This window comes from Brachyhypopomus gauderio, chromosome 9 (assembly GCF_052324685.1).
Source record: "Brachyhypopomus gauderio isolate BG-103 chromosome 9, BGAUD_0.2, whole genome shotgun sequence".
NCBI lineage: Eukaryota > Metazoa > Chordata > Actinopteri > Gymnotiformes > Hypopomidae > Brachyhypopomus > Brachyhypopomus gauderio.
The window spans coordinates 804,389-827,035 of NC_135219.1; the positions used below are offsets into that span (position 1 = coordinate 804,389).

Sequence of the window (22,647 nt, forward strand, 5' to 3'; positions counted from 1 at the left end):
AATATTGTCTGTGGAGGATCTTGGAGAGGGTGTAGCTATTCTTTATTTCTTCTAGTAACGCTCTTGGGGGAGCAAGACATAAGCTTATACAAGCAGTCATTAATTTTGTTTCTATGGTTCTGGTGTGTAATGATCACAGTCTATGTTACATTAAAAACCTGTAAATAAATAAATTCTGGTTTTTGGTCTACTGCACAAATTGTCGGTAAAACTCCGTGGGCTGAGTAAAATGACTCTCGAGCCTCTAGGGCCACCTATTGAAATAAAGCTTTATTGCAGGCTATACGAGTTTGGTCTACAGTAGTGGTAAACAGAGACCCCGCGGTTATGATGGGCTATTAGGCCAAAATAGATCACATATCCAAATTAACTTTAACAACTAGTACAGTGCCTGAATGAATTCCTTTGTGTTTTAAATATGTCATACCAAATCTCTGACACATTGTAGGCTAAAGAGGTTGCGGTATTTCCTAAGATATAACTATGTTATTAAAGCATTAGTCTACAGTTTATATTCCGGGTATAAATGAAGAAGAAATGGCAATTTTCACAATTATATCAATATATATATAGCACAAATATAACTAGACTACACATGTTTGAAGCCAATATTGAAGTTTCACTCGAGCACATTCAATGCAACTATTCCCAAACTATCCACATGCATAAAGTAGCCAGTTTATTATAATATATATTCAATGATCATCACAGTAAGTGTGCAGGGCGCTGACACTTGTCTTGAAATAGTGCCACGGCGGCCGCGTCCCTGCCGTCGGGTCGCCAGGTCTCAGCAGCGCCGCAGCGCCCACACCAACACCCTCAACCCATGACAACATGGAGTAAACATGGCCCACAAGAAGAGCGTTTTTATTGAAGGTCAGTGGTCACTGGGTGTAAAACTAACTGCGTCTGGTCCAAATATGCCGCACACGGCCCGTTAGTGACATTTACTGCGCCGTTTTTTTTAAATAAACACGATTCATTCCTGACCGACGTCGGGATTGTTCGTCTCGTGCTAGTGGCTCGCGCGCAACTGACGCTAGCGTAGCTTAGCTTAGCTTAGCTAGTCAGCGGGGTGGCTGTTGATTTTATTTTGCGTTTTGGCCTTTTGACTGGGAACGCAAAAGTGCATCGACGAGATCTTCAAACATTAAATACCTAATATCACCGGCGGTGTGAAATGTACAAAAAAGCGGATATATATATATCACGGGGTTAACACGACGTTCAGGCTAACGCAGCTAGCCTAGCCGAGCAGACCGTGTCGCTGGCGCCCCTGTGGGGTTTCCTGAGTGTTTGGCGGAAAGCCGCACGACTGGCGTTATGTGTCAACCAAAATTTTATTTTTTTTACGATAATTCGGGTTCACGGACGTATCATATTGACCCAAGAGGGGCTTGTTAATTTTCGGGCTGGTTCGCGGCGACATAACTGCCAACGACTGTGTTAGCCTAGCCTGGCCTAGCCTAGCCTAGCGGGCCTCGGTGTGCAGCGCTCACCACGAACACGTAAAACGGGCTGAAACACCATAAACGTGAAGTACGTAAGTGTCGGATATATCTTATTGTGTGTCGTGGTTGTGCAGTTTTCACTGTGGCATTTATTAACGGAGCCCAGCAGCTCTGTGGCTGGCCGGCTGCAGCGTTGTCTGCACCCTTGTGTGGCCGTTTGGCACCTCGGTTCGGCGCTGTCTCGTTTTCTGGGCCGCGTTTTCTTTAAAATGTGTAACGGAGCTGCAGTTCGAGTTGGTGTGGACGGAGATGTGGGTCTGCCACACGATTATCCCCGTTATCTAACCGGCTGTATTGATGCTCGCTGCTTTAGTCAGCTGCTCTGGCTTTAACGCGTGTCCAGATTTCAGCCCAACATCATTTTAATCTCCTCACAAATCCGGAGTATTGTTGGTGTGCGGTCCGGTATTTGTGTACTGATTGGCCCAGCTGTCGCACTCGGGTCAACAAGAGGTGTGTAATGTGGCATTTGGGTTCATTTATTTTTATTAATCTGAAGAAAACTGCGTCTAGTCCAGTGGGATTAGGCACATAGCTAGCTGGCCATCCCCTGGTGGGGCATCAAATGTGTGTGTGTGTGTGTGTGTTGTTCATGGTCTAAAACGTTACCAAGTCCCAGTTCTTACTGAGAGAGCAGTTTTCTAACTTGATGTTTTTTTTCCTCATAGCCAGTGTTCAAAAATACGGGTGGTCTAAGGTTCAAATTGGGGCAATCCACTGTAGCAGTGCTTCATTAGTTATTTGCCCCTTCTCATCAGTTTTCCCTAGTATTCATTTGCTGAATATAAACGTTATAGAATCAAATTAAACGGTACACAATTTGGATGCTTTGAAAATAATTGTGGGGTCACGCAGTATTAGTGCATCACTATATCAACAGCATATTTTGCTCCAGTCTTTATGGTTACAGTCACTGTTATATGTATTATGAGGGAAAGATGGAGATTGGTATTGCAATAGTCTCTTTATTAGGATCCGAGATCACCGTTTACTTGTCAAGTAGCCCAAGTATCCGGTCTATTGGAGACATACATCATCATAAAATAGTCAACCTGGCAGAATGAGATTCATTCAGACATCTCACATCAGATGGTTAACGCGTGTCTACAAGTACAGGTTTGCAGTTAATCTGTATTGGACCTCACTGAACCAACACGGTGGTCAAGGGCTATATTAGGATTACATTTGGGTTCAGAACCTAGAGTTAACTAGCTACACTTGGCCTATAACTGGACCAGGTAATCATACCACTATCATGAAAGCTCTCGGGTCCAAAACATTAGCCTAATACAAGGGCACTGGGACCAGATTAGGAACCTGCATTTTCCAAAGCATGCTTTGGTTTGTATGAGCAAAAACATGTATTTCGTTATCCACATCAGACTTCTGAACTCTCTGTTGTGTTCTGTGGCTTCATTCAAACGTTGCTGTGTGAAAGAATACCAGCAATACAGATCTTCCAAGTGTTTAGGTTGTGACATAGTAGAAAGGTGTAAAAGAGACCACAAACGTAGTGAGAGGAAGAAGACAACATATGATACTACCCTGGGTGTTGTGTTTTTATTAAAATGCATCTGCCGTGTCACAAGTGTGTTTCTATACAGAACACGCTGCAGGGAGCGGAGTTCACCTGCTGTGTGTGGCCGCGTCTGTGCTCCTGTACAATATGGAGTGTGTGCTTTTTGTTTATTTGTTTTGTATCGCCCTTTCCCTGTATCTGTCTAAGCTCTCGATAGATCAGAGGCCAGAAGAGATGGCGGGTTCAAGCAGAGCTGGAGTTTCTCTCTCCCTGATGACCGTGAAGAGCAGAGGAGGAACGAGTAAGCACTTCCCCAGAGCTCATCCCTTCTCGGGCCGCTTTCACTCTTGGCCCCTCCTCCTTTGTTTTTTTGGCTCCTCCCCCTTAACAAGACCATTACACACACACACCCCCCCCCCCCCAAGGGGGCTGTAAGGTGAGTGAGCTGCTCACCTCCAGAGTCGCCATATCTCGGGTAACGGTCCAGATGATCTAAACGCTCCCATCGGGAGACTGAAGCATCACGGACGCTCCAGTAACGCGAGCCCTTCAGAAATATCGAGAAACGCAGTACTGCAGGAGCCTGTAGTAACCCCAGCTCAAATAGCAGGTGAGATTCAGAATCACCATTAGCCAGAGACCCCAACGCCATTGCCAGAAGTAAACGCTGTTTGTCTTGTTAAGGTCTTTCATTTACATGTGGAAAAAAGAGGCCCTGTATATCTGCGCTATACTAAATTCATTTCTAAGGTTTTGAGTATTGGACCGAGCTTGGTGCTGTTCAGGTTTGTAGGCAGATCCATTTCAAGTGAAAGACTTGAATGATTTTACCACCCCGTGCCGATCTCTGCGGCGATGTTCAGATATAGGGTCCTCTGAGGGAAAGTGTGTCCACGGTGGAGCCCCTGCCCAGAGAGCCCCTCCCCGTCCGCCATCCCAGCTGCCTGCTGCCCCTCAGGCAGACACACCCTGCCCCTGTTGGCCCCCCCCCCCCCCTCTTCACGCTGGCAGTCAGCCGGCGCCTGTGTGGGCGGTGCCCCTCATGTCTGCCTCTGTTTGGCCCACAGCACCTCCCTTCTGACCATGGATCAAGTGGGTGGTCGACAGGAGCTTTCGCCCGAAGGGATGAAGGTACACGCGCTCTCAATCACACGCGCACACACACACACACACACACACACACACACACACACACACACACACACACACACACACACACACACACACACACACAATCACATGCACGCCTTGCACCCCCAAACCTCTCTTTTTTCTTTCTTGTTCTTTCTTTCTTTCATTTTCCCTCTTCTTTCTGTCTCTCTCTGCCTCCATCCCTGTCTCTCTCTCTTTCTTCTCCCCCCCCCCCCCCCCCCTCTGTCTACTACTCTGGGACTGAAGTTGACTGACTATCTGTCCACATTTTTGCATCTTTGCATTTGCCACCATATCTACCCACTGTGGCTGGAGACTGTCCTGTTGCCATGAGGACTCTTCTGGTTTTTGTCACCCAAAGCACGGTCATTTAGAGGGCTGATCTCTCAAGTTATTGGAACATTTCGAAGTTCTTCGTAAGCTCGTAGTACACATTTGAGGCTGTTAAACCTTTAATCCATTACGATGGTACACACAAAGCGATTGATATTTAAACCTGTTTCCATAAGCACTTTAACTTGCCTCTGTGTATGAAAAGTGCTGTACACATAAATTTGATTTGCCTTGCCTAGATGTATTTAATGTTGTGTAAACATTCAAGGTTGTTGTGTTACACCTGTTTTTTTTTAAGCTTAGAGGGAGGAAGACAACAGAAATGATGTTATAGAGCCTGTCAGCTATGTAGGTGCATACCCCCCTGTGGTTTAGCACTCTGCCAGCTGAATGAGTGCATTCAGCACAAAATCTGAGTTTGCTTTGTTTCTCTCTCTCTCTCTCTCTCTCTCTCTCTCTCTCTCTCTCTCTCTCTCTCTCTCTCTCAGGCTCCTCCTCTGAGACACTTTGGCCCTCTGGAGCCTGTGAAGACTTATGAACGGAGGACGAATCATTTCAAGCCCCTCAGCAGAGTGGGGAGCAGCAAGTCCAGGTAGAAGGCCGTCCTGCTGCAGACGGAGGGGCCCAACTGTAGTTTAACAACATGGCCAAGTACTATAACTGCAGCTGGCTCCCTAAAATAGGCTCGCTTACAGCCATGGAACAAACTTCTTCTTAGACTTGACTGAAGTGTGTGTCTAGATTAATAGATATGTAGATACAGCCTGTTCTGGAGTATTGTTATTGAAGTACAGTAATGGAATGCATGTTCACTATTTAACACAACCGTGTGATGATTGTTTGTGTTTATTGATGGCACACAACAGTTTGTCTAGTCGTGTCTTCCCTGTTTCATGACCTCACATAAAGACACTCGTTAAAATCTGGTGCCGGTTGTGAATGTTGAATTACGTTGGTGCCTTATGTGGACTAAAAAGATCCTCGGTAAATCCCCCGTTTGTGTGGGTGAAGAGCTCCGAACTGACGCCATGGCCGCCGGCCTCTGTTACAGTGACGCTCCGCACTCGATGGCCGTCTCACCGCTTCCCAACAGAACCAATTATTTAATCGTGAGCCAGGGGAGCTCTCAAGGCGTGGTGGTTCAAGGCAGACTGTTTCAGCACACTCATCTTCCCAGTACTGTCAGGAAGCCAGTTCAAAGGTAACACCCCCCCCCCCCCCCCCCCCCCCCCCCCTCCTCTACATCCGCGGCCGCTAAATCACATCGAAGGCTTTGGGGCGTCAGCAAATCGTCTTTACCTGTGAGAAATTGTAGTGCGAGGAAAAAGACAAAAGAATCCATTCTCAGGGATGAGTACATGTATGTAAAACAGCGTGTGCATCCTGTCTCGGGATGTGCCTGTAACTACAGGACAGGAGCTGTAGACGTAGTGTTTGTGTCAGGACTGTGATGTGCGTCTCTTCTGTTTGGGCTGATCTACTGAAAAACACTGCCCTCAGTTCACCAAGAAATCCTTGAACGTTACACTGACTTTCATTTATTTATGTTCTTTTCAAAGCAGCCTTGACTTGAAAGAAAGGTAAGACACAGAATGGGGTAAGGTTTGTGTGGCCTAACCCCTGGCGTGCAGTAACTGTGCTGTGGCTTTTGCTAACCCAGTCGTTCACGCGTGGCTGCTGGAGTTTGCTGAGCTGGCCTGTCGTGGCTGTGTGAAAGTCCTCCGGGACGCTTTTACTGCACTTCTGCGTAGGGTCATCACGGGCCTGGCGGCCAGCATCTCTTAGCAACATGCTATGGGCAGCCTGTCATGGCATCTGTTTGCTTCTGTTCCAGCATTGTAGACTGTAGTATGTTGGTGTTGATTTTGAATTAAATTGGAGTTTAAGCATTTAAGTATTGTGTGTGTGTGTGTGTGTGTTTTATGCGTATACTTTTATGCATATGCTTCTTTCATCATGCAGGCCTGACTTCATGACCCAGCCTATCCAAAGAGTAGAGCTAGACAACATTATTCTCACCTGTCCAGAGATCTCTGGTAAGCCTCCGTGGTCCACGGCTTTTATTCTTTCTTTTTTTTGCATAATGTCTTTTGGAAGGGTTCTTCTGGGGGCGCGTTCAGGTTACTGAGCTCATATGCTGGGGACCGGATGGAGCGTTGGCTAGTCTCTGCCGTTCCAGGCCCTGCAGCAAAGGTCTGTAGCTACGTCAGGGTTTTGTGTGGGTGGAGAGTTTCCTGGGTATTTGATTTCGCAGTTCGGGAGGGGTGGGGGGGGGGCATCTCTGTTGGCGGTGGCGTTCTAAGGTGGTGGTGTTGGGTCCACACTGACGTGTCGAAGGATGGTGGTGTTTGGCAGTTAACCCTTTTCCTCCGTGGTGGGTGTAGTAGTCCCTTTATGCTGCAAGATCAGTCCCCAAGCTAAATCATAACCTCAGACATTACTGGCGAGACAGCAGAACTGGCCTCGAAGCATCGTAAAATGGCCCCTTCTCTGCACATCCATTAGTGTGGCCTGGTTCTGCCTGCAGGTGCTGGCTGGCTCCCCCCGCGCCCCCCTCGCTCGGCCCGGCTCTGTTTAATGGGAACGGCGTGTTGGCTGTGCTGGGGCGTGCTGGAGCTTGACTGAGAGCTCAGGGGAAGGAACAGAGTGTATCATGGTTGCACGCTGTCCAAGATAGCATACAGTGTGTGTGTGCGTGCGCCTGCCCGCTCATTAAGGCAAAGCCCTCTGTGTGTGTGTGTGTGTGCGCACGCCAGAGGGGATTGCTGGCCTCTGATTAATCGGTGTGTCTGCTGTGAAGGGACAGAGAGAAGGCTAGAGACGGGAAAAAGAGACGTAGTCTCGGTGCTCAGGAAAGAGGATTTCAGAAGATATGTCCTGTTGCTGTGGCAATGTCTGAACAGAATAGGTAATGACGTAATGACGTAAACACCCAGTAAAGTAACCCCAACAACCAGTGAGTTCTACCAGTTCCGAAGGGCTTAAATCCTCCAGTGTTTCATGGTCACGTTAGATGCATTTCAGGAATATTTTGACAAAAACGAACCAATTACATAATCGGTGAAATTCTGTTTTTTTCGGGCAGTGCCAAAGGTATATTATATACAAGTTTAATTGTGCAGATAATGTTAGAGGAGGAATAATCATCTCGAGGCGTGGAGAGCTGCGAGGCGATCGGACCGGAGGACGCGCGGCAGCAGACCTTGAGCTAGGGAAATGCTTCTCTTTCCTGCCGTGGTCCGGGAGACACTAGAGGCTACTTAATATTCTGATGTCGTGACAGGCCATGTGGCGTAGCTTTGTGGCTAGGAGTTAGCCAGCAGCCTGCACTCGCACACAAAATGCGGAACGAACGGCAGACTACAGTTGCTGGTCTGCGGGCACACATCTCTCCGCCGGGCCGGCAGGCCGCGAGGACCCGCGAGACGGCGCCGTGGCTGTAGCGGAAGGGACGCACTCCCGGCCATGTCTCTCACACCCATGTCTTACGTGTCCCCCAGACTCGGAGAATCTCAACATCAAGAGGCGCGTGCAGTCGAAGCGGCGGCCCGTGTTGGAGGGCGTGGGTTCTGCTCCGGTGGCCGGCCCCACGGTTGAGGTGAGAACCGTTAAAGACGCCCGATTCTCGGGCAGCATGCGGACCTCCGTCACTTCGGTGCTTCGTAGCTGTGAGACGTTCAGACGTTTTATTTCACCGACACAAATCACTTCTTCTGCCTCATCGACACAAGCTGTTATACGCGAACATCTGTTGCTGTTTCTGGTCAGACACAGGCGTGCACACAGAGAGAGAGAGTGTGTGTGTGTGTGTGTGTGTGTGTGTGTGTGTGTGTGAAAACTGAGGAAGTCAGCACAGACCCTCGAAAGGCACCACACAGCCTGTTGGGTCCTGTTCACCACGGTGAGCCTGGCCGGCCCGGTCCACAGCCTGTTGGGTCCTGTTCACCACGGTGAGCCTGGCCGGCCCGGTCCACAGCCTGTTGGGTCCTGTTCACCACGGTGAGCCTGGCCGGCCCGGTCCACAGCCTGTTGGGTCCTGTTCACCACGGTGAGCCTGGCCGGCCCGGTCCACAGCCTGTTGGGTCCTGTTCACCACGGTGAGCCTGGCCGGCCCGGTCCACAGCCTGTTGGGTCCTGTTCACCACGGTGAGCCTGGCCGGCCCGGTCCACAGCCCTGCTGAGGCAGATGGAACCTGCTGTGTTGCCTTCTTTTTTTGTTTTTTTTGTGGGACTCAGCTGGTCACAGAATGATTTGACCTTCTTGCTCGAGCTAATTTGAAAATCCAGGCAGCTGTAGTAACATGCTGGCCTTTTCCTTCCCAGTCCTGAACGTCCACCGCTTACCGGTGCCACCTGTTCCAGCCAGTTGAGCTAAATTCGACTGTAAATAATGTTAATGTCACTGACCTCCACTGAGCAGTCAAGGTGCACTCTTTGAGTTCCCTCTGTGGCATGCTCTTACGCTCACACACACACACACACACACACACACACACACACACAGTCAGTCTCTCATACACGCTCTCTCCCTCTCCCAGCCGTTGCAGCCGGACGAGTACTTCACCGTGTGCGGTAAATGTGGTCAGCAGAGTGAAGACCACGTGAAGTGTGAACACTGTGGCAGTCCCCTGTCTGCAGAGGACGAGCTCCACCCCGCCGTCACGACCTCGCCAACCCCGCGCCCCCCCCTCCGCTCGCAGCCTTCACCCAGCCCGCCCGCCTCCCAGCTCGGCAAGGGCTTCTACGGCCCGGCCACCGGAGGGCGCTCCGCCCAGGTGGACGTGGTCATGAACCCGCCCGCGCGCATCACCAGGGGCAACCTGCTTCTGCCGCACAACGGCCGGCTTTGCGCCGCCACCGGCAACGCCAACACGTACGTCGCCAAGGTGACCACGGGCAAGAAGCGATCTGCCTCCAAACATGACCTCAACGACCCCAGTGAGTACATCTGGGGTGCCTGCGGTTCCCGGCATCCGCATGTCCTGAGCCCTGAACGTACGGGTTTTCTGTTCGAACTAGGGCTGCCACAAATGATTTTTATATTTGACTATATTTATTTTTATAGTCGACTAATCGCCGATTCATTTTTATGATTAGTCAACTAATTGGGTTGTGCGTTAATTGACTATAAAACAGCTTACTGCACTAGAATGCAACTGCTATTATATAACCATCATTAGATTTCAGCTATATGCTAACTAAAAGTAAAAACAATTAAGATCATAGTTCATTAAACCTTTAATAAAATATGCAGCTTGTTGCAACAAACAATTATTAAAATAAGTATAAGGCACTGGCTTAAACAATGCAAAAATAAATACATTATAATAAAGAATTTTTTTTTTTTAGGTTTTTCTTTCTTTCATTTGTCTCTGGCATCAAACTTAGCTACATTTAAATCAAATTAGATAGGTACCTGAAACTAAAGAATTATTCACAAAAATAAAGTTTTGGTCTCACTGACGTTACAGAAAACAGACAAATGCGTGCTAAGGCTAATTAAACAAATCGCCATCACTAATGTTGACTTTTACAGCTACCACGATAAGTAAGTACTAAGTTAACGCTCTATTTATGCTAACTTTAGCAGCTAACTAGCAATTTAGATTACAGAGATGACAGAGATGGTCCCTCTTCATCATTGTCACAATCAGCCACAACATGCTTCAGGTGCTCGTGCATCGCGTTTGTGCTGCCGTGGAAGGAAAGTTCTGCCTTGCAGATATTGCACGCCTTTCGGAACCTGACTACGGAAAATGATCCCGCACTTTTGAGTCCCGTAGCCGGGTGGCCATGATACCAGTCTGTATAACGTCCTGGGATGTCGTCCACTGTCTACCCCGGTTTCCACTACTGCGCATGTGCGTCAAGGACAGAAAGGCAGACGCAGCAGTGGAAACTGCTGCAGCAGTTTGAAGAGAGAGAGAGGAAAAAAAATGACGCATCGACTATTAAATGAGTCGTCGACTATTTTAGTAGTCTACATTAGGGGTGACCTGCAATAGTCGCTGATTCGACTGACTATACCCCCTAGTCGACTATGAACGTCATAGTCGAATGTACCATTCTAACTGCGTGAAGGTGCCCAAGGATGCAGCTAAGCATTAGTTGTTACATGAAATGTCTTTGTTTTCGTTATATATAGCCTTTTGTCAAATAAATTCATCCTAATTTCTGTTAATAAATATTTAAAAATGGTGTTTGCTCATTAACAATAGGCATCTTCCTTACTACACATTAACAAATCACACCCTGCAGTTGCACAATCCAAACGAGCAGAGCTGAACACGCAGAATACGCAGCATCTACCGAGATTATAATGGCTTCTAAAAAACTTCAAAAGTATTTTGAAAAAGATAAAGATGAGTAAAGTGCAAGTTATGTCATCAACGTCTTTCATTTCGCACGACAACAACCAACATGGCATACCATTTAAAACGCGTAAGGCGAAAAAAATCCAGTTCAGTCGTTTGGGTCGTGTCATCTCGTCTCTCGCGGTGCGTCTCGGCAAGTAAACCTATAAACATGTTTTGTTGTTTGCTTTTAAACACCGTTATTTGAACCTTTCCTTATAGTTTTTTGCTGTTGTGTGTCAATTTTTTTTATATTTTCAGGCAGGCATATTTTATTTAAAATATTTTTGACATTTTGCACGTTTCATAAAAAATAAGTAAGTAAATAAATAAAAGCTGAATAAAGCCAACCTACCGTATTTATTCATTTATCTGAGTGTTTTAGGTTTTTACTTTGAAGAGGAAAAAAGTCCTGAATGAGAACGGGATCCCGTTTAAGATGCTCTAAATAAAAAAAAAATAAATAAACCCGATTCGACTATTAGTCGACTAAAGGGAAAAGCTGACGAATCAGATTCGACTATGAAAATCCTTAGTTGAATACACCCCTAGTCGACTAAACATGGCAGCCCTAGTTCGAACTGTTGCTTGACAAACTCGTGTTTGGTGAGTTTTGTTTCAGCTATAAAGCTGTTCCCTGTTGCTCTGGGTAAAGAAATGACATATGGACATGTGGTGATCTGAGCATCACGGCTTATGTGCAGGTCTCACCCTTTTAATGTGTGTAGCCAGCTTGACGGGTTTGATTTGCACATTAACGGACCTCACTGCTTATGTGCTGCTGCAGTCGTCCTGTCCAGCGACGACGAGGAGGCGGACAACGCCAGCACGGGCAGCGTGAACCGCCTGGACAGCGTCTCCCCTCGACCCGCTGACTCCGCCCACTCCTCTCCGGCGCCCTCTAGTGGCCGAGTGGAGGCGGCCGTCAAAGGGGCCGTGGAACACGAGGAGCATTTGTGCGATTTCTTCACGGACGTGGACCACCGCAACGTAACTCCCAGGAGGAACCGCATGAAAGATCCCGTAAGGGCCTGATCCTTGCTTCCTGGTTCTAGGGGTCCGATGGTTCGCTGGTTCTAGGGTTCATGAACAATTCTTGCTCAGCCGTGTTTGAACGGGCACATCACATAATTGACGAGTCCTTCTTGAACCAATGTAGGTCTTTTATAGCACCAAAAACTGCACTGCAGTGACCATCTGGGAATATCCCGTCATAAAATCCAGTCTCTGTCGATCTAGCCGCCTGCCCTCCCCAGACGGATCGCCCTGCGCTTCCTGAGTGTGTGTTTGGTGTGTGTCCCCACAGTTCGGCAACACGCTGTGTGAGGACACGTCCGGGTTGAAGAAGCGTAAAGTGTGTGCGGCGCAGTCCCAGAAACTGGAGAGCATTATCCTGGAGTGCAGGAGCGTACGCATCGGGACCCTGCGCAGGATGGTCACCAAGCCAGTCATCGTGAGGCTCCGCCTCCTGCCACCCTCTGGCTCCTCCCTTTCCTTCTATGCTCCTGCTGCATCTGCTGCTTGCGGGTTGGGAGTCTGCGGACTCTCAGTTTTAGCACTACGGGTTTGATGTGTATAACTGGAGTTCATTAATAATCGAAAGCACCTTGTAATCGCTGAGTTTCCTTGGGTGGGTTTCCCGAAACATTCGTAGTGCTAAGTACTTCTTAACCTCGTACGTTTCATATGAGGTTACGAAGTACTTGGCGCTATGAACGTTTCGGGAAACCCACCCCAGGTTGTTTGATGTACCTAATTTTGTGGAGTCATGCTATAAACGTGAAGGTTTTGCTGTATTATAAGGTATTGCATAATATAATAACCGTAACAGTATTCTTGTCTATATTTGATGCTAAAACATATGGAAAACATTGGGTAAGGCCTGAAGCCATTATGGTGATATGACCATTACTGTGTCGGCTCCCGCCAACACATGCTTAGCACATCTGCCTGTTTTGCTAAAAATCTAATAAACATCATAGGCCTGCGTGATTTTGTTGACAAAGCCAATTGCTTTGATCACCATTCAGCTCCCACTCACAGCACTTTGTCAGATTTGATCAGTTAATAGGCCATGCGAGCGAGATTTGTCAGAACAGGCCTGAGACATCTGGAATATCTCGGTTCGCTCCGAGGACTCTCCACCCGTGCAGAGCAAATGCGCAGCGGTGTTTATAACCACATTCATTATCACGCTCATTATCACGCTCATTACTGTTCTTACACATTTTACAAATGTGATGTAGTGTATCATATTTCTGTTTTTTTCTATTTTTAGTTTACTGTGGAATACATACAGCTTGAGACAGAAGGTAAGTGACATCCCTCGGTTACAGAAAATCATTATAGCAGAATCTGTCCACTCGGCAGCCTAACACCAAAGTTTGGAATAATTGCCCTCTGTCCCTTTCACTGGTATATAAAAAAAATACCTTAAAGGTCCTTAAACGTGGCCGTTTCAGCGGCCTGTGTTGCTACTGGCTTTGAGGGGGCGGGTCCTCTCCCAGGTGTTTAGCGGCCCGGCTCTGAAGGGGCGGGTCCTCTCCCAGGTGTTTAGCGGCCCGGCTCTGAAGGGGCGGGTCCTCTCCCAGGTGTTTAGCGGCCTGGCCCTGAAGGGGCGGGTCCTCTCCCAGGTGTTTAGCGGCCTGGCCCTGAGGGGGCGGGTCCTCTCCCAGGTGTTTAGTGGCCCTGCCCTGAGGGGGCGGGTCCTCTCCCAGGTGTTTAGCGGCCCTGCCCTGAGGGGGCGGGTCCTCTCCCAGGTGTTTAGCGGCCTGGCTCTGAGGGGGCGGGTCCTCTCCCAGGTGTTTAGCGGCCCTGCCCTGAGGGGGCGGGTCCTCTCCCAGGTGTTTGGCGGCCCTGCCCTGAGGGGGCGGGTCCTCTCCCAGGTGTTTAGCGGCCCAGCCCTGAGGGGGCGGGTCCTCTCCCAGGTGTTTAGCGGCCCGGCTCTGAGGGGGCGGGTCCTCTCCCAGGTGTTTAGCGGCCCGGCTCTGAGGGGGCGGGTCCTCTCCCAGGTGTTTAGTGGCCCAGCTCTGAGGGGGCGGGTGCTCCCAGGTGTTTGGCAGCCCTGAGGGGGCGGGTCCTCTCCCAGGTGTTGAGAGGTCCTCTCCCTGACGCTCTTGCCCGTGTTGCAGGCCAGGAGGTGGACGTTCTGGAGAAGGTGCGTCTGCGTTCGTCTGAGCTGACCAGCTGCGAGTGGTGCAGCGTGCGGAAGCTGCCCGTGCTCTTCTTCCAGACCAGCCCCGACGAGTGCAGCCGTCTGCGTGCCCAGCTACAGATGTCGCAGGAGGGCGCCGACCTGTGGTACGACTGCAGCGGCAACAGTGAGTACAGCGCCCCCGTGTGGCCCGGACGACCGTGTCCGGGCCTGGTGAGGTGGAACAGGCCTGTCTGGGATGCTGGAGTCCAGTTGAGCTTGGAAGTTTCACCACACTCACACACCTGATATAACCCTGTTACTAACCATCGAGACGTAATCGACGTAATCGCGGTGGCTCCGCCAGTGCCCTGTTGCTTCGCGAGGTCGTGCACCTCTCCAGTTTTGAAACTTTGCACGTACTGCGCTTCAGCGTAATGAACAAAGTCATGTTTGCAAGGTTCATAAACCTAAACAAGGTGGAATTAAAGCACGTCACGCGATATAAAATGTGAGACGTTAAAATGGTACGCATATGCGGGGAAAATTAGCCATTTCTAAAGATCGATCTCAGGTTTAATAAATCGATATCGAATCATTCAAATGAAGATCGATCTTAATTGAAAAATCGATTTTTTAAACACACCCCTAGTGCCCAGCACAGACCAGGGGCATCCGCTCCACACACCGTGTAAATACGACATGACACTGCGCACTGTGGCATTTTGCTTGTTGAATGAGCTGCTGTCATTAATGAGAAGATGTGAAGGTATTTATTACCCTCTCCTCCTCCTCCAGATCTCGACGAGAAGTACATAGTGTTGATCTTTGAGAACGGCCTGTCGATGCAGGAGCAGGTGATTTTGGAGGACATCCTGGTGGAGATCGGCCGAAACAACAACATCTCCGGCTTCCCTGCCCGCCTTTCGTTCGACGAGGCCAACGTCCGACTGGTCCAGTATAACAAAGCCTCAAAAGAGAAGGAGAAGGTGTGTTTCCTGTTACGGGAGTAGCCGTTTTTCTTCAGATATGGACTTGTTTTAAACACCTAGAACACATGGTTTTCGTCCCCTTTAAGAAGCTTAACAAGTGGTTGGGCAGCTGTCAAAAGTAGGTGGTCTGATCTAGTCATCATTCTGTGATGCTTTGTGTGGGAGGGGGTTTGGTATTCACGTCGGATATTGTGTCAGATTTAAAGCCTGTGGGTAAATACGCTTGGCTTCACTAGCCTGCAGTGGAGATGTGTTTTTATAGACCTCCCACTCTGAACATCTGAGACGATGGCATTGGCTAGAAACATACATGACTCTCCACTGACTGTCCCATTTATTAGGAGCCGTTTACTTCATAGAAATATCTTGTAGTGTTTGCGGAGCCCAGTCGGCTTTTATGACCTAAGCACCGAAATATTTGAAAGGACGGATCTGATGTCATTGGAGTGTGTAGCGTTCCTTTGTGGATCTGACCGAGCTCGACACGTCTTCACCCGACAGGCAAAAGCACAAAAAGGCCAGCCAGCTCCATCCACCACGGTGACGTCGTCAGTCACCACTACAACGGTATCCCTCTCGGTTACCACAGCAACGCCAGCAGTTACCACGGCGGCAGCGACCGCGGTTACGGCGACCCCTGCCGCACCAGCGGAGACGTCGGTCCGAACGCGGATGTCTGCGCATCTCAACTCGTTCTTTGATGAAGACGACGAGGAAGACATGGCGGAGCTGCACCCCACGTTCACGGGGCCTGTGGTCAAGTACGAGTTGCCTCCTGCTGTGTTTGTTGTATGTTGATGAGGCACACAACCCTAACACAGTTTAAACGTGAACAACGTCGTGTCGAGCTGTTCGGTTACCAGTAGTGTATGGGACACCTACACGTGCCAGACATTGCACAGATCATTTCACCTTAAAGTTCTTTCATTAAAGAAATTTAATTGGTTTGTATCGGGAGATACTTTTTCATTGGTTTGTGTCGAGGGACACTTTTTTTTAGCCTGAAGTGATTCTATTCTCGATTTTCGTGTCATATACATGTTGCATCAGTCATTTTCTTATCAAGATGAACTGATAGTTGCATCATTCCTCGGTGTGCTTGCTGAACTATACAGAACTATTCCTGTTGTTTTCTTAATCTCCAGTTGGATGATGGGACTTTATCGAGTATAAACGTTGTACACAACGTGTGTGTGTGTGTGTGTGTGTGTGTGTGTGTGTGTGTCTTTTTTCAGGCTGATTGTGTACCCACCTCCCCCCGCTAAAGGTGGAATATCTGTGACGAATGAAGACCTTCACTGTCTGAACGACGGAGAGTTTCTCAATGACGTCATTATCGACTTTTACTTGAAGTTAGTGAGGTCCTCTAATCTCCGCTCTGAGATTTAACACCTGGGTGGCATCTTTTAACTAGTGGTGTACTGCCAAGATAGCTTTCCTAGATATTGTCATGCTAACATCTGCCTCAGTTTTAAGGTAACAGTGAACAGAGGTGAATAAATTTACTTTGAATCTACCATGGGTCCATCGCAGCTGCATGTCAAACCCACACAAGCCCGGTGTTTCAGAACGTTAGTTTGTGCCCACTTAGTTGGAACGTGGCACTTTTACATGGTATAAGAGTGAAAATATCATGGTCACGTGAGAACTGATGTGAGAATCTGTCTGCAGGTATTTGTTTATGGAGAAGTTGAGAAAAGAGGACGCGTTCAGAAGTCACGTGTTCAGCTCTTTCTTCTACAAGAGGCTGAACCAGAGAGAGAGGAGGAACGCACCAGACTCCACTAATCTACCGTAGGTTCCTCTCCCGTGACTTGAGGAACGTTCTGAATTGAGCGCAGGTCTCACTGTCCTTCCTCACTCTGCCAGGATACAGAAGAGGAAGCACAATCGCGTAAAAACGTGGACGCGGCACGTGGACCTTTTCCAGAAGGACTTCATCTTTGTACCCATCAATGAGTCGTAAGCCATCGTTTGAACCACTTTGACCCCGTAAATGGTTCTTTATTAGGTGGCTACTGTAATTGTTTGGGGATTTAATTAAATGGAGATGTAGTGTTGGTACTAACAAAGGAAACATCATGGCTACATCACATGTTTGGGATTAAAGTGAGTAAATTAAGTTGTGATGCTCAAGTTCTCCACTGCCCTGTCCAGAGCCCACTGGTATCTGGCAGTGATCTGCTTCCCTGGTCTGGAGGGAGTTCACCTGGAGCCCAACCCTCTGTACCAGCCCCGGGGCTCTGCCCCTGCCTCCGCCCCTGCCTCGGCCCCGCCCAGCTCCTCCGCCATGGGAGATGGAGGCCCGGAGGTGCCTTCCCCGCACACGGAGCCCCTGACCTTCAGTCAGGGGGACCTCTCTTCAGAGGGGGAGGGGCTCTGTGAGTCAAGGACGTGCCCGGCAAACATGCCTTCCTGCCCCCGAAGGCCCCCAGAACACCCTTGCCCCCATGGTCGTGAGCTCAACGGACAGGTCAAAGTTCAGCAGCGTTACACAGGTGAGTTGCGGAAAGGTCTGAAGTTCTGAAATTATGAGGAGCTGATTGATTTTTTAAATCTGGGTTTAATCTGTTTTTTTCAAGATGCTTTGCGCCGAATCAGCGTGTGTTATGGCAGTGATGATCCTCACACCTTTTCAGATGACCAGAGTTCATCTCAAGTAAGTGCTCGCCTCTCCACCAGTGTTATTATTTTAATGACCGTTGGTACTCCGGTGCCCTGTTCCTCAAAGCATCTCTCAGGGCCACCACACACTTCCACCATCTTGCTCTGTCCAAGTTCCCAACACATCAGGTAGGAGCAAAAACGTGGAACAGTCTGGAGGGCATCTGGGAGAGCGTTGAGGAACCCTGCACCAGTCAATGTGCTCCATCCATAGAACTTAAACAGTGCAACACTGAACCCAGCCAGCCTTCTTCGCTGGTGTGTGATGGTTCATTTCACTGTCCGTGTCGCAGGATGAGTGTAGCGATGACGGAGCTCTTGCAGATGAAGGCGGGTTCTCGGAGAGCCTGGAGTGGACCTCCAGACCAAACATCTGCAAACAGTGAGCTCCCACACCGTCCATCACGTCACACCTACCAATCAGAAATGGGCATAACACACCCACCACGAGACCGTGAGCAAAACTGTGCCTCTCGTACCAAACGGGGAGATGGTGGAGTTGTAACTGAATGCTCACTCCCGTGAACTGTAAATACATTACAGCCTCAATTAAAAAAGTAAATAAATACAGTAAACACCTGCGCAGTCATGCAGTAAAAATTGTAAAAAGTAACAGCCCTGATCGTATGATCGTATGTTAATGTGTTTATTTTATGTTGCAGTTCAACCTAAAAAGTATTTCATGTGATGACAAGCAGTTAAAATGTTTGCAGTTAATATTGCTACAACTCGAAGCACAACCCTCACTCACTGCTCCTCCTGTGAGCCGCTAAACCCCTCCACATTACGTAGTCTAATGTGATCTTGAATCAAGCTATCACACTTGATACTGCAGATGAGAGGAAACGTGCCTCCTCGAAACGTGCGGAGTGATTTCATGACTGAGCAGAGCGTTGCAGCGTTTGGATGTTTTCAAAGTCTTTAGAAGACCACAAATTGAAAAAAAATAAAAAAACAGAAATTGTGCGTGACTTATTTATGAGACACAATAGAATGCCATTGGCACCGCTATAGCTGCCAAGCCTTTAAAACCCAGTTACTCTGGCAATACTTATTATCTCCACTAGAAGGCAGCATTGTTCCAGCCACAGTAACCCCAGCAATCATGTTTAGGCGAATCCCAAACGTGTCATGGTGTTGTCATTTATGTTGTGGTGGTGATCTGCTCCTCCCTCTCAGACCGTGTATTCTCATCATGGACTCGTTGCGAGGCCCCGCCAGGTCGTCGGTGGTGAAGACATTACGAGAGTAGGTGACGCTTCGCACCATTTTAGGTGTTCCTCTAACTGATGCCTGTTAATTAGCGTGTAATTTAGCTCGCAGAGCGAGTGGCTTAATTGGGAGCTTCACACTGTGGCAGTAATTGGTCGTCTTGGCTGTGAGTCACTCCTGCTTTAGGTTGATGGGGCTCCTTATTAGGACGTGTAGCTGGAAAGCAATCTGAATGTACTTGGTGTATTTGTGGCCTGTCCATGAGTGTCTGTGAAGACCCGTGTGTGTTTGTGTGTGTGTGTGCGCTCACGTGTGTGTGTGTGTGTGTGTGTGTGTGTGTGTGTGTGTGTGTGTGTGTGTGTGTGTGTGTGTGTGTGCGCTCACGTGTGTGTGTGTGTGTGCGCTCACGTGTGTGTGCGCTCACGTGTGTGTGCGCTCACGTGTGTGTGCGCTCACGTGTGTGTGTGTGTGCGTGTGTGTGTGTGTGCGTGTGTGTGTGTGTGCGTGTGTGTGTGTGTGTGTGTGTGCTCACGTGTGTGTGTGTGTGTGTGTGTGTGTGTGTGTGTGCTCACGTGTGTGTGTGTGTGTGCTCACGTGTGTGTGTGTGTGTGTGCTCACGTGTGTGTGTGTGTGTGTGTGTGTGTGTGTGTGTGCGCTCACGTGTGTGTGTGTGTGTGTGTGTGTGTGTGTGTGTGTGTGTGTGTGTGTGTGTGTGTGCGCTCACGTGTGTGCGCTCACGTGTGTGTGTGTGTGTGTGTGTATGTGTGTATGGTTGTGTGTGTGTGTGTGTGTGTGTGTGTGTGTGTGTGTGTGCGCAGGTATCTGGAGGTAGAGTGGGAGGTGAGGAAGGGCAGCACCAGGAGTTTTGGGAAAGACGTGATGAAGGGTTCGAGCCCACGTGTGCCTCAGCAGGACAACTTCAGCGACTGTGGCGTCTACGTCCTGCAGTACGTGGAGAGCTTCTTCGAGGTATGGCCATCGTGTGTGGACACGGTTCACTGTGGGGTCCACAAACGGCACTGACTTCATTAGGATGCAATAATCTAATAATGTGATTGGCTGACGTAAACCGGTTAGTACTTTGCCTTACAAGCTTGGAGTGGCCTTGATGTAATGTGTGTTTCAGGGTTGTTTTACAGGGTTGATGAAGCAATACAAGTTAAAAGTTTAAGAATGAAAGCCATTCGTTATAATTCATTTAGTATGTCATGTTTTCAGGGTTATATGCAGAGTTGTATAGTAACGAAGTAGAACTACTTCACTACTGTACTTAAGTACTAAAATGCTGTATCTGTACTTTACTGGAGTATTATTTTTTTCTCCTACTTCCACTTTTACTTCACTACATATTTTCCATCAGTTTAATACTTTGACTCCGATATATTTTTTACGTGCTGTATAGTTACTCGTTACAATTATATACATGTTAGCTGGCGCTGTCACCGGGTCCAGCGATCAGGCCGTCTTATGAAAACTGCGCATGCTCCGGTCGCGTCTCGTTTACTCTGCTGCTGCCTTCACTGAACACTTGAGCTTCGTAATCTAGGTTCACTTGACACGCTGTTACTGCGGCAAGGGTCCGCGCGGCAAAAATGACGCAATCGCGGTGGCTCCGCCCATGCGCGTTAACCACGCGCGCAGTCGCGTCGCGAGATCGTGCACCTCTCGATTTTTGTGCGTGGGAAGTTACAAGGTGGAATTCATGCACTTGTACGGCACTTTGAAGGTCCATTTTCAGTATTTTCCAGCACCTTCAGCTTCATTTACATATTTATACAAATACACATATATTCGAAATTATTCCAAATAATTCACTTTTTATCTCATTAAAAGAGATGGTACCGTGTTTGGTAACAGCAGAAGAGCGCAGTAAGCACTAGTTAGGTTAGATATCTTAGCTAACTAACCTAATTATGTTCATGGCGTGCTGCAGAATTCACTTAACATTAGCTGGCAATAAAGGCGACGTGCTGACTAATCATGTGCCCATTTTATAGTGTAGTGTTTTTATAGAGTAAGGGCATTTATTGGGGGTAAACGCAGGGCAGTAAGCTCACCCTTAGAATCCGACGGACGGATTTTACGTCCAAAATACACCTCATTTTCTCAGCTAAATTATGGTGAATTTGTACTTTTGCGTCAAACCTACGACGTAGCGGGACATAGGTTATCTGTTTTTTGTGTACGAAGTGTTAACCCCCGTTTTTTAAGTACATACAGAACACTTGTATTTGTGATCTTTGACATCTTTGATTTGTAAGTGATATATAAAAACAATTGATAATCAAACTTTGATGGCTTTCTTTAATTAATTCAAAACACAATACTTGTACTTTTTACTTTCAGTACTTGAGTAATAAATTTTAGACTAAACTACTTGCAATACTCAAGTACAAAAAATGCTGAATACTTCTGTACTTCTACTTAAGTAAAGTTTTTAAAGAACACTTCAACTTCTACTCAAGTAAATGTTTTGATAGAGTACTTGTACTTTTACTCAAGTATGGGTCTCGAATACTTTATACAACACTGGTTATATGTTGCTCTTAGACATAAAATATCTGCATTTAGAACTAGATATTGAGATTGCTTCTCATTAAACTTCAGATATTTAGTGCTGTTGTCTCTAATATCAATATCTAACATTTTTCTTTTTTTTCTTTGTATTTTTGAAAGAATCCTCTACCAAGTTTTCATCTCCCCATGAACTTATTGGACTGGTTTCCCCAGCAACGGATGAAGACCAAACGTGATGAGATCAGAGAACTCATTTTGAAGATTCAGTCTCAACAGCAACTGGACAGGGAAGGTTCTGGCCAGGTGGACCCTTGCGACAGCCCCTGTGAGGACTTGGACATTGGAGACGCCTTAGAGTCAGCTGACATAATTCCACCAGTCAGCTCTTGAGCTCTGCCCCATGCTGCTACGCTCTTACTATGACACGGTCCTGTTGGCCCCGCCTCCCGAGGCACTGACAGCCATTCAGGGCCCTCTGTGATTGTACGCTGCTGGACGACTCCGCCGTTAATTCTTGTATTTCTGTTCCCCCCCTCCTAAAAAAAAAAAAAAAGAAAAGAAAAAAAAAGAACAAGAACACTTTTTAATTTGTATTAAATAAAACGTGTACATACGATGGAAGGTTTTTTCGTTTGGTTTTTGTTTTATTTTTGTCGGTTTTGCTGCCTTCATTAATTGACATCTCATCTCACGTCTCACTCTGACGCCATCGGTGGGGTGAAATGTTCGTGAAGACCTCATAACGCTCATGACCGTGGTCATTTCACCATTCAATGTCCAGTTCCATTCATACTTCAACCCATGATATCTGACTGTAGAAGAACAATTTGCTGTTGTTTGTAGGTTAAGTACCCAACACAGTCTGGAAAAATAAACATCTAACTTCTCTCATGGCATTACACAGTTGCTAGTCAGTGCCTGTTGAACCTTTATATGATGTGACCACGTGTAGGTGGACTTCATTTTCATATTAAACTATTTGAGATGCAAGAGTGCACATCTGCCTTAGTTCATACAAATACAAGCATTTGAAATGTCAGTCATGAGTGTCCTCTCCTGTTCTTTATTCATCCGCAATAATTATTTAACAGTTGAGTCAATAAATTGACCACGGCAATTCAGTGGAGATGCACAAAAGCTTGTTTTTCCTTTAAATGGGGAAATAATGTATTTCCCTATGGCTCAATTGTCCTCCACACAAGGTCCAAAAGTACTTAAACATCTTGGATTTGTATCTGTACAGTATATTAGTTTAGTATTT

At 47.7% G+C, this 22,647-nt stretch overlaps 1 protein-coding gene across 5 annotated transcripts; it reads left to right on the forward strand.

The window, feature by feature from the left end:
* Nucleotides 1-733: 733 nt before the first annotated feature.
* senp6a (SUMO specific peptidase 6a) lies at nt 734-21,989 on the forward strand. 5 transcript variants are annotated; one of them, XM_077016355.1, is made up of 24 exons: nt 734-876; nt 3,238-3,331; nt 4,098-4,161; nt 5,004-5,107; nt 5,567-5,716; nt 6,075-6,095; nt 6,478-6,551; nt 8,016-8,113; nt 9,054-9,453; nt 11,656-11,891; nt 12,175-12,321; nt 13,147-13,180; nt 14,000-14,188; nt 14,800-14,990; nt 15,495-15,754; nt 16,229-16,345; nt 16,665-16,787; nt 16,863-16,955; nt 17,151-17,491; nt 17,576-17,652; nt 17,951-18,039; nt 18,837-18,905; nt 19,688-19,838; nt 21,546-21,989. In XM_077016355.1, exons 1-24 carry the CDS (start codon nt 846-848, stop codon nt 21,774-21,776), a joined length of 3,384 nt encoding a protein of 1,127 aa, XP_076872470.1. In that variant the 5' UTR covers nt 734-845; the 3' UTR covers nt 21,777-21,989. The 5 variants fall into 5 exon arrangements, with proteins under 5 accessions (XP_076872470.1, XP_076872471.1, XP_076872472.1 ...); XM_077016356.1 differs by having other exon boundaries at nt 6,078-6,095; XM_077016359.1 differs by having other exon boundaries at nt 773-876; nt 3,248-3,331.
* The last annotated feature ends 658 nt before the right edge of the window (nt 21,990-22,647 follow it).

Coding starts and splice junctions, on each gene's coding strand:
- senp6a (XM_077016355.1), top strand. CDS start 846: ATGGCCCACAAGAAGAGCGTTTTTATTGAAG. Junction 16,788..16,862: donor CCAGACTCCACTAATCTACC/GTAGGTTCCTCT, acceptor TCACTCTGCCAG/GATACAGAAGAGGAAGCACA. Junction 18,040..18,836: donor AGACCAAACATCTGCAAACA/GTGAGCTCCCAC, acceptor CCTCCCTCTCAG/ACCGTGTATTCTCATCATGG.